This window comes from Lissotriton vulgaris, unplaced genomic scaffold (assembly GCF_964263255.1).
Source record: "Lissotriton vulgaris unplaced genomic scaffold, aLisVul1.2 SCAFFOLD_467, whole genome shotgun sequence".
Classification (NCBI taxonomy): Eukaryota; Metazoa; Chordata; class Amphibia; order Caudata; family Salamandridae; genus Lissotriton; species Lissotriton vulgaris.
Genome location: NW_028253837.1, coordinates 113950 through 126209, shown reverse-complemented (window position 1 = coordinate 126209; position 12260 = coordinate 113950). Strand labels below are relative to the sequence as shown.

Sequence of the window (12260 nt, the reverse complement as noted above, 5' to 3'; positions counted from 1 at the left end):
CATTCAGAAGGAATCTAAAAACATGGTTATTTCCTAAGAACTAGGGCCTAGCTACAGTAAGTTCTTGCGGAGGTGGTCAGACTGAGTTACAAGCGCCAAGATGCCTGTCAGGTGATAGTGCGCTTTAGAAATGCAATAAATAAATACTTGGGAGGGATGAATGAGTTTGGAGATGTATTGTTGTATGTGTGAGGATAGTATTATGGCATAAATCTTGCAGTCCAGGTTTATCAGTGAAACTGGTCTGTAGTTCTTTGGGAAGTGGGGGTCTTTGCCATCCTTGGGTATTACTTTTATAATGGTTTAATCCAGGGTACCGGTAATCTGACTGGTTGTAGCAAAGTGTGAGTAGAGGCGAATGTCTTGTAGAATTTAGCATTGTAGCCATCGGGGCCTGGAGCTTTACCAGCTTTGTTTGATTCATATAATCTAATGCTCTTTTGATTGCTGACCCAGAATCCTGCTCTAACAATTTTGTTGTATTCATATTTTTTATTTACGACTTATATTTTGTTAAGCAAACTGTTGTCACTACTAGAAATGTGGTGTTTTTCTAGGACTATGATGTCTTTTTCCAGATCTGAGTTTAGTGTTGGCATTTCTGTTTATCTTAGACCTTATTTTGAGTGTCACCCCTATTACCGTTGCCTTTAGAGCTTCCCATTGAATGAGATCTGAAGATTAATTCTCCTTAAGGAAATTTTTGATTGTGTCTTATAAGTTGTACGTTGAGTTGGTCGGACAGAATTTCATCGTTAAATCTCCAGAGGGGCTGGATATAGGTGGGGAGGTGTCCATGATGGAGAGTGTGATTTGAGATCACTCTTGATTCGATTGTAGTTTGATCTACTTTACTTAAAGAGTTGCCGAGATTAACATGTAGTCAATACGTGAGTAGGAGTTACGGGGAAAAGAGTAGAATGTGATGTCCCTTTCTGTAGGATTCTGAGTTCTCCAGGCATCGATCAAGTTAAATTTAGTGCAGTTTTTAAGGGCTTTGTGGGATTTAGTAGGGTGGAATGGGAAATGCAAGTTCCTGTCCAATAGGGGTCTAGTTGTGAGTTAAGGTCCCCAGCTAGTATGAGTGCCATGATACATTCAAGGGTATCCTTCTTTACCGCCCTCCTGGCCTCAGAGGTGATTTTTTTAGAGTCCATTGTAGCGCTACTAGAGGAGGGACTCTGCTCCAACTCTTTTACAGTGGGGTTTTAATTTTTATCTCGAGGATCACAAAGATCCTGATACTACGAGGTTGCGACAAGGGATGGGAGGGGCACGAGGGGAAATCTTAAACAGCTGGTTGAAGGCTCCACCCATATAGCAGGACAGACTCTTGATGGGATTTATTCCAACCTGACCTACACAGAGGTGCTGCCACTCCCTTGGACAGATCACTCTGCCATTCTATTTGAATTATCAGGGCCAACTTCTCTTCAATGCAGATCAGAGCCCAAGGAAAAGATAGCTACGAGGGCCTGGAAAGACATCAATAGCACAAAGCTAGGAAACCTACTCTAAGCAATAGCCCAGAGCTTTCCCTCTAGAGTTGACAATGCTACTGTTGCCTACACGGAATGGATAGATGCTGCATGCAGCAAACTTGCTCCGGTAAAATTGTGGACTCCCAAGCAGGCCCATCCATCATCCCCCTGGTATTCAGAAGAGTTAAGAAAGCAAAAACACACTTGTAAACGGCTAGAGAGAAGAGGCTACAATAAGATTGATAAAGTGGTGTATAAATCAAGTCTCACACTTTATAAAAACACTACTCATTGATACTAAAAGGATGTGTTTTCGGAGCAGATCACGCAAAATCCTCCTCTAAAGAACTTTTTAAAACACTAATTAACTCACTGCCCCAATACGTCTAAAAACAGAGCAGTCCTGAATTATGTTTAAGTCTTGCCTCCTTTTTTTAGCAAAAGTCGGAAGCCATCTTTTCCTCCTTTTACGTATACACGGAAAGATGATACTGAGGTATCAGCTAGAGTGGTGCTTATTGGAGCCAAAATACCATTGATACTAGATAGCTTCACACCATTAGAGACACAAGAATTCGGGTGTATTATATGTTCTGGCTTTGGGGCCTTATTGTGGGATACACTCACCTTTGCTCAACCCGGGTAGCTGTGGCTTCGAGCTGCAAGGCTTGACAAAGGAACTTAATGTAAAGCATTTAACATTATCAAACAATGGAATACGAAAGTCACTCAACACGAAAAAAATCAGATACCAGTTTATAAAAATAGAGTGAACTTGTATGAAATTTTTGCAACCTTGATGACCAAAATCCACAGGAGTGTTCCATAGATACACATTATTTTACTAAATAAATACTTTTAAATGCAACACAAACAAGCATTAATCAACCATTGTTTTCAAAACTTTTGAAAAGTTTGAAAGAGTTAGTTTGGCAACTCCCGCCCTGGGCAACCAAATTTGACTGGATGAAGGTCTACGGGGCCAGAGAGGACACTTTGAACAGTTACCTGGCCATGGCTATTATGGGTGGCCCTGATGCGCAAGGATGCTACGTTTGAAGTGTGATCCAAGGGAGGTGCCTTTGTGGGGTGTCCTTGGTCCATAGGTGTTGTGGGGAGACTTTGTCCACAGATGTTTGGGTCTCACAAAATCCTCATGGTTGTATTCGCTGGCCTGCCGATGGTGGGCTACTGGCCTCCTTGCGCCGCTGATGGGGTGAACACTTTTGTCAGGGGCTGGTGTCCCTCTTGAGTGATGAATCTGGACTCTGACGACACACCTGGGTCCAGCGGATAGCTTGCAACTTTTAAATCGGCCACTTTGTGCTCCTGGCATCCGGTAGTAGCAAATCCTCTGCAGTGGCTACCAGCTGGTCAGTTTGGGCTTCTTCATCTCCTGTGTTCCTGGAGCTGGTTCCAGGGGATTAGCTAACTGATCCTTGGAGTCACTGTTTCGATCTGGGGATGCTCATCAACTTTTCCCTGAGCCAAGACATAGTTCAAACATTACTAGCCCAAGGTGCAGTATGTGCAGTCCTTCCAACTGTGCAGCATCTCTTCGTGCAGTTTCAAGGGCAGCAGGGCAGTTCTTTGGTCCTTACTTCAAATCCAACCTGCACGTGAGGAGCAGAGTGCCATATTCACCCCAGCAAAGTGCTTTGAGGAGACCACGCTGTCAGTAGTAAATGTAAATGTATTGGCATTTATATAGCGCACTACTTACCCGTAGGGTCCCAAGGCGCTTCGACCGCTGCGAAACCCTTCCTGGCTTCCCTGAGAGATGGTCCCTTAATGGGTATCTCCAGGGTGAGACCAGGCATCCCCGGCGGTCTGGTGGGGCCGTTAGTGAAGATGAGGCAAGCTAATGCCCAGAGTTGCCGAGTGTGATCGCTGATCAAAGTGGGCACCGAGGCGAGAGAATTATCGAGTCCGCTGACCCTGGTCCAGAAACCTGCCGCGCCGGGAATCGAACCCTGGTCCCGGGCCGTCCTCTGCTCTCGGGTCTGCCGCCTCTAACCAGTGAGCCACACTACTTCAACACTACTAGCCAATGAGCTACTGGATCCCCTCCATTCTTAAGCGTGTTTCATGCAATGTGTGGCACCTGATTATCGCCGATTGAACTACTCTAGCCACTCTCAAAATGTCGGGACCCCTCTTCAGTTGTCAAGGGCTTGGTAGCCCACTCTAGAGGTGTGGCTACCTAAGGCCTATATACCCATGGAAAAACGGTTTGGGACAGATTTTACCCCTTTCTATCCCTGCCTCCAATTTATCTACATGAACAAAAGGCAGCCTGCCAGGCAGAGTTGTCTCTAGTGCCCTCCAATGGCGGCTTGCCCTTTGAAGCTCGCCTTTTGGATTAACACCTTGAGTAGCCTCCCTGAAAGAGGAGGTCACACCTCACTCTGTGGCAACTGCTTTTGTTCCGAAAGCCTGGGAGTTGTTCACACGTCCCCCCTGGTGGGAAGAAAGCAGTCAGATTGTCAGATCTGTGTGAGGATTGGTGAATATGCCTACAAAGGATTCTTTTCTCTACTTATTTTCATGTTGTTTGAGCAATCATTGGTAAGCTCTATAGAGTAGCTTATGGATAGTTATTTCCAAAGCTGAATTGCTTATTTCAACGTGAACAAATCTGAAAGAAAATACTTCAAGCGGGTGTATGCTTTTCAAAACGCAAGTTTATATCTCAACACATTTTAGACTGATAATAGCTAAAAAAAAATGAAAATGAGTAGAGAAAAGAATCAATTGTAGGCACATTCACCCGTCCATACGTCTATTACCCAAGCCTCCAAGGTTCTATTGGGTTTCTCAGTTTTCATTTTACTAGATCTGTGTGAGGCCACTAGACCAGCTGGGGCACAGAGTGGCTAGTTTCTAAAAGTTGGTTAAATTTATTAGTGCCATTAACTTCGACCTAAGCATCAGGTCGGATTAATGCCACAATTAGTTTGATACCTTACAGTATCCAGTTAGATAGTGTCATTCAAAAGTTAGCCAGACTGGGATGCCGACTGGATGCCAGTGGGGCTACTAACTTTCTTCCGCAAAACAACAACTTTAACTGTTTTGCTGCTAAGACGTTTATAAAATATGTCTTACTTAACAATGTATAGCTCCCTGCCATAGGGCTCCATAGACCTTTCTTAGGGGAGAATTGCATGTTGAGTTAAGGGATAAGGTGGGTTTGGTTTTGCCTTTGGTGTTGAATGGCAAAGTCAAACTAGAAAGTCTGCAGTGGTAGGCTGGAAGCCACTTTGTCCTTTGTCACACTCTGGGTGGCAGAAACAGTGATGTAGCCCTGAGTAGACACACTGTCTTGCATGCCATGGGTACCAAAAACTAGGTACTAATGAGTAAATCAGCACTTGCCCATTGGGTATAGCCAATTCGACATATACTTTGTAAGGGGTCAGAACACTAGCACTGAGGTTTGGGTAGCAGGTCTCAATGCGCTTTGAGTCAAAAAACCAGCAGCATCAGTCCAAAAATGTGGGGTTGAACATGCATAAAGAGGCATTTCCTTTCATATGCCCAAGACTTTGTTTCATGAAAAGGTCAGATGACCTTTTCACCAAAAGAAACCAGCTTTGGAAATTTTAACGCTCATGGCAAACATACAAAAATGTAATTACTTTTTGTACTAAAGTTAACCTGTGAAAATATAAACTAGATAATCCCCACAAAAGCACAAAATTAGCAGTTCTCTCAACATACCGAAAGAACTGTTTTAAATCCTCAAAGTTAATACTAAAACACCAAATGCTCACCTTTCTACACATTTTGATCCTAATAGAACAAATGTCATTACTTTACACTAAAAAAAAGAAAATTGCAAACATCACAGAATGAATATCTTTCCCTTTCCATATCCAAATAGTTAATGAACTTGCACAGATTTGTGTGAAGACTGGATCTAACTTTGAGGTTATTTCAGAAGAATGCCAGACAAAAGTTCAAAAAATGTGAGACCCACATTCCATCATGATTACATCATCCCAGCTACAATAATTAAAAACAACTTGCAGTGCTCCAGCAAAGTCTGGGGCATACTAATCTTTTCCTTCGTGCCTTGGGAATTATTTCCTGATACTCTGAAACAGGGAAAATGACACTCCTCTTTAATTATGCCATGGCTGATCACATTGCACTAATATCAGATGAATCATCAACTTACCTTCGTTGTTGAAAGTGAATGACAAATATTCTGCCAACCAAATTAATATTTAGACAAGAACAAAATACTTGCCACCTACAAATCAGGCGTTGACAAAGGATTTAGCACTGAAACTAATACATTAAAATTGCTAGATAACATTAATTCCATCATTGACAAAGTTGATGTTTATCCTGGTTATTCTTGGTACATGAAGGAAAGCATTTAACACTACTTGGTGCCAAAGACTTATCTTCTTGAACACCAGATGAACTTTAAAAGAATGGTTCTCTTCATTGGTGGCCAACTAACCACAACTAGTCCAGTTAGGCAACCCAAATGTTACCCCAACCTCCTTACCCTGTGGTGTAACCCAAGGTTCTATCCAAGTTTCCTACTCTTAGTCTAGTTGAAACCTAAAGTCTGTCTGAAAATTATGTTTGAGGACGTTCTCACAATCCAACAATATTCAGTTCATACCCAACTCTTTCTAACAACTCATAATTTCATGTCATCTGCACTCTGAAAAATTGTTTAATAAAGCTCCAAAGCTGAATCGCATTAAACATTTTGAGATTAAACACTGACAAAAATTAATCATCCTGCACAGTCAAGATGACATCAAAGTTGGCTGAACCACAGTTAGTTGAATCCCTAACTTCTGCTTCTGAAGTAGAATCTTTGGGATATGGCTAGATACTCTTTAAGGCATGGCCTTTCACATAGGCCATAATGCAAAAGTAACTAGAATGATTGTACATTGCTCAGAAGGAAACAAATCCAATACTATCCTCTCCAGACTTCAGGCATATTAATCAAGCTCAGGTCGTCTCCTGCATCGATTATGGGAATGACACCTTGATAGCATTGACTAAATCCACCTTTTAACCTTTTAAAGCCTTTCTCCATGCTACAAGCCACCCCCCACGTCCTTAAGATTATTCTCCTCCCTGTAGCTACACTGGTAAAAAAAGACAGTAACAAGTAACATCAGACCCATCCTTCAACAGCTTCATTGGTTTGCCCTTGAGTGGAGAATTGCCTTTTAAGATGACTTGCACTATCTTTAAAGCACTCCAAATGCAACCAACAGAAATCCTTTATCACTCATTGAAAGTCTCCGGTGTTTGTAAAATCCCTGAAGCAAAGACACTGTCAGACTTGTGGGGAAAAAATCAATAGTCACATGACTGCAACTCATTCTGCCTCTGCATTCTTCTCCATAGGGAACTCCGGGTGCTTAGTGGCTTTTAATCCAGTCCTCAAGGAAAGTAAAATCATACCTGTTTAAATGTCATATGGGTTGGTAATTCATGATCAATACAGCAGTTCGTGCTACTCTTTGCACTCTACCAGTCATCAACTTATTCTCTTTTTTTCTTAATCTTTTCATGTTGTTCTACTACCAACTCTTTGTCTCCTCTGCCCACTTTTGTTACCTGTACTCTAACTCACTCTCCACCACATTTACTGTTCTGATTCCATCTACATTTTTTCACACTGTCATTGTGCTTTTATCTAACCTTGCTTGCTCTTCTCTCTCCCTTTTCCTTCTCTTTCCATCTTCAATCCAACCATTCTCCTTCCCTCCCGTTTTCCACTTGTCCTATCCTTTCCCTTTCTTCTCTTCACACTCCCCAATGCTATATTCATATTGTTGAGTGCATGTTTCTAGGTTGTTTTAGCCAATCACTAGCTCCAGTCCTTTATTTGTCCCTGCTTACTCAAAGTGGGTTGATGTTGTCATCCATGCTTCCAGAGAAGATTGAGATCTCTACAGTTGCTCTCAGTATAGTGTGCTGCCTGCACTTTGTAAAAATTCAATTAAATCTGAAGGATAATTACTCGCAATTAGTTACTAAAGCTGATATGTGCGCACTGCTGGTTTCACACCATTTGATAGTCTTAAAAATCGACTGTGATTAGCTCTGACTCGCTTATTGGGCTGCCTTGTTCCTGCTAATAGACCTTTCTATTGTTCTCTGCCAACGAAGAGTTTCAGATAATCTGTGAGGCCAGAAATTGGTTTTTATGGTCCTTTGGCTTTCAGACTTGTCTGTTTTATAATATTTCAGATATGCTTTTGCTTATTGCATTACTTGTTTAAAATATTTAATTGTATTTACATTAGCCCATAGATCCGATCACTGCAGGTGAGGGTAATTCTTAATGTGTGAACTTAATTTCTTTTCCTAGTGCTTGAACAAGATAAACCACCAGTGATCATTTATCCCAGTGATGAAAAGCTGTATGTAAAGATTGGTAAGTAGCTTGACTGCCATTTCACCAAATAAATACTCACAATATGAGATATGAGAAAATAATGCAATGGCAATTCAAGTGGTAGGTAATACAGTTGTACTTATTTGCTTGATTTGTATCCCTAATACGATTGAATTTGGGTGGATCTTTAGTGTGTGTGCTGAAATACTGGTAATACTTTGTCTCCTTACAATGGTGGGGAGCAAATGAAGATCCAAGGATGAGATTTATTTTGGAAAAACATCAAATACACTTTAGTAGTTATTCTCAATTTAGAGATGCATCCTGGAAGGAACATATAATGAATTTAAGGGTGTGAACGTAAAAATAGCTGCACCTAAAATTGAGTAACTGGAGGGCATGAAGAAATCTTAACAGACATGGGGATCTTTACATACAATTAAAGCTTGTGAAATTGAAGTCTTCCAAGTTACATAAAGATCTCCAATTAGATACACACGCCCCTATTATCTTTTAGGATAGAATGGGAGATATTTTGTAACATCTTACAAGTATAACTTCCCATTGGGACAAGATGGAGAAATACAGTTTAGGCTTTCTGAACTCAAAATTTAATAACACATCTTTTACTAAAGATGGTTTTTAAATTGGGTGTTTGAACATGCCACTCTTAGATAGTAGGCATTTTGTTGCTTAACCATTCTGTATTCCTCTGCCTGTTTGTGGATTGACTGTCTGGTTTTGGAATGACATGGGCTGGGAATGTGCATTCAATCTAGACAGCTACTAGGGGGTTGACTTGTACCTGGCCCTTCCTGAATGACTCAAACCTGAGTTGAATGGAGCTTGGCTGCATTTAGAGTAGTGGGAGGAGATATCCTTGCACCTGAATAGGGTTTAGCTCCCTTGCACAAGGCTGTCTCCACCCCATGTGGTCATACTGCACCAGTGAAGACTAACTGGTTTAGACTGAGCTCAGAGACCCTTGCACAAAGAGAAAAATGAGAAAATGGGGTATAAGTAGTAGACCTTAACCCCCAGAGATTTACATCGCTTCTGGACTCCAGAGGAACCTTTGCCAGTGAGAAGAGCTGAATAGCCATGAGGAGAAGTGCTGCCCCTTTGCTGTGTGGGGTTGGCCTGCAGTTGCTGTTTCTGCCACAGAAAGGACAAGGACTGGAACTTTGCAGTGAACCTGATTGAAGAAGAATCTCCAATGGCCTGTGTCTGTGTGCTGCCCCCCTCTTTGAAATTCTCAGTGACACAAGACTTCATCCCCAGCTCCCCTGAACTCTGCTGCTGAGAGTTCTGACCTGCCAGGAGGTGCCTATTTCGGTTTGGGGCCTCTGGAGGTTTTCCTGCTGTTGGGAGCTGGATGAAACCTGAAGAACTGAGCAAACTGATGCATCTTCCTTCTTGCGGCTCTTTTTCCAGACGCACATCCGCTGTGCGAGAAGAATCTCCAAACACTGCTGCGCCGCTGCAGAGACAACGCAGCGCCTGTCAAGGCTGCAAGAACCGACTCATCGGGAAATCGCGACTGAAGAAACCAACGCAGCACCGCTTGCCGCCGCTGCATCGATAGCCAGCACATCCCGGATTTCCACACATCTTACCTGTGCGGCAAGTTTTCCCAGTGCATTACACCCGCGGACCAGCAGCGTCTTGGAGTCGACGCATCATTTCTCCCTACAGTCCGGATTCGATGCATCACTACTCCTGCTTGCAGCAGGACTGTCACATCTCCTCCCCAAGGACTCAGGAACTGACGCATTTCTTTGTTTCTCAATGCTTCCCTTCTCTGCGGCTGTTTGGCCTTGTGAATTTTGACGCATCTACAGGCACTTTGGGTAGAATCATGCATCTGTAGTTTTCTATGGACCAAGTTGCTTGAAACCTTTGAAAAGTCAGTCTTATTCCACGTATGTTGGATTTTTGTCGTTTTGGTCTTGAGTTTAGATAAAGATACTTAATTTTTCCTAAACTGGTGTGGTGTCCATTTGTGGTGTTATCACTGTATTACTGTTTGTTTTGAGTACAAATACTTTACATATTGCCTTTGGAATAAGTCTGTTTGTTCTTGCCAAGCTACCCAGGGGCTGAGCAGGGGTTATCGAAAGTGTGTATCCTCCTTTCTCTAACATGAGCAAGGATCCCTATTTGAACAAAGGTACCTACCTCCAACTAGAGACCCCCATTTCTAAAATGCATACTTGAAATAAATGATACATGCACAATATAGGTAAGATTCAATTTAGTGTCTTGGGTGCTGAGGTTGGGTGGCATCTCTACCCGTGTCACCCTCCCCATTCCCCAGTCCCTATGCTTGGTATAGGCGGTTCCCAGAATGACAAAGTGTTAGTGAGATGAGGATGAGGTGCAGTTACTCCCGCTGATCCTGGAGAATACTTTTTTTGTTGACATTGATAAACAGGCATGACTGACAGCTTTCTCTGCAAATCTGTGCTTTTCTTAAATTATCTTAAATGATCAGCTAATGTTCATTGTAGAGTTTGCTGCTAGGCTAGTTCTTCAGTATCCTGCAGGAAAGTGCACCTTGAAGTGGCTTAAGTCCCTACAAGGGTCAATGGAAAGATAAAATGCTGCATAAAGGGAACAACAAGTGACCAAGTACATGGAAGGGGAGTGCTGTAATGGAAGCATCTACTCAGTTCACCCATTATATTACTCATTAATTCACTTGCTCATTCACAATGCCATACAAAGTCATCAATCTAAGTGACATACCAGACCAATTGGCTTTGCCGGTGCTTGTTTTACAGGGATTCTTTTATGTATGTGTTGAAGTCCATGCTAGTTTTAAAATGTTTATTCTTTAATTGTCTATTATTGTTACTTTTCACAGGTTCTCCTGTCCAGCTGGCCTGCAATGCATCTTATACAACCAGCAATATCGTTGTTTTGTCATGGGTAGTTAATGATACCTTTGCTGATTATTATTTTAACAGCAGCCAAGTGACGTTGAGAGACCCTTTGTAAGTACATCAACTAACACGTGATTGTGTTGTTCAAGAAAATCTCCCTGTTTGTACGTGTTTTTGCTATTTTACATCAATTGCCACAAACGTGGATTAAAATAATTTCTCAGTGGCAGAGTGTTGGCATAAAAATGCCATCCTGGTGTCAGTGTCAGAATAAAGTATTGTCGATATCCAGAAAGTACCTAAATGAGTTAACATTTGTTTCGTTTTTTAAATATTTTTTTTTTTAAATGTTATAAGCTAAAACTAGGTTCAGGCGGAAGTTGAGCACTCCACACTATAGGAACACGTGTTGCTGGACATTGAATAATATTATTTACTTGTGGTTACAGCTAAAATGTGTAATCTGTCATATGTTGTAGAACGGAGATCCGAAGCTTGTATTAACATGATACACAGCGAACGTTTCATTTGTTACACAATCACACATTTAAAGTTGATAAGAAAAATGTATAGTTCAAGGCACAGTGAATTACAGCGAGCTGCACAAAATACACAATATTCACTGCACTGAAGATAGATCAGAACCCTAGCCGTGACGTTGAGACCGCAGCTCAACTAATGTATCACATTTCCTGATTTCAAAGTAGATGATTGCAGCATTTTCCTATTGACTTTTTCCTCTGAGAAAATCTTGTTTTTCATCTGTCTGCACCTTTGTGGGTTTATAAATATAGTAATAATAAACTGCTTTGTAACGAGCACTGTTACACAGACACATATCTTTCTTTGAAGCAAAAATGTTATTTTCTTGGGCCTAACTGTATTGTGCCATAAACCATGCATCCCTTTCTTATTCAAGAATTTGAAGTGTAATTCTGTTGGTGGATTGGTTAGGTCACTCTTCACTTTGGGGTTTGCCCATTTATTGTATATTGCTTGAAGAAACAATTCTACGATAGCCATGTTCATCCAATGTCGTCCCTCATTATTTGAAGATATATATATATATATATATATTCACTGAAAAAAATTACAAGTTTCAGGAATGTGATAGTTAGAAATTAGCATTTAAAAAACCTTAGATATTCACTGAAAAAACCACAGGTTACAGGGACGTGATAGTTAGGCTGGCATTTCACTCGTACAAAACAAGAGAAATTCAGCCCTTTTAGTTAGCTGAGCTAACTAACTTGCGCCCCCGCAATGCACTGCTGATGACGTTGCATATTACATCACTCATGACAAGGTCAGTGACATCACTGATGACATCTCAAATGACATCACTGATGACATTTTCTCTGGCAGCTCCACTATTCACCGACTGCTCAGAATGTTGGGCCTAGCCAAATATAACATAGCAGCCCTTCCGATGTCACTGTTGTAAGTCTCAACATATTTCCGAAGACTCTCCCACTCACACCACTGCAGAATCTTTTATACACCCACTGC

General features: G+C 41.5%; 1 protein-coding gene across 5 annotated transcripts in view; it reads left to right on the top strand.

Annotated features, from left to right (window-relative positions):
* LOC147660729 (interleukin-1 receptor type 1-like) overlaps nt 1-12260 on the top strand; it is a 158059-nt gene that overhangs the window by 102545 nt on the left and 43254 nt on the right. For all 5 annotated transcript variants that reach the window (XM_086951501.1, XM_086951505.1, XM_086951504.1 and 2 more), the window contains 2 exons: nt 7840-7905; nt 10733-10862. In XM_086951501.1, the coding sequence (XP_086807627.1) occupies nt 7840-7905; nt 10733-10862 (196 nt within the window). The remainder of the gene's footprint in view (nt 1-7839; nt 7906-10732; nt 10863-12260) is intronic.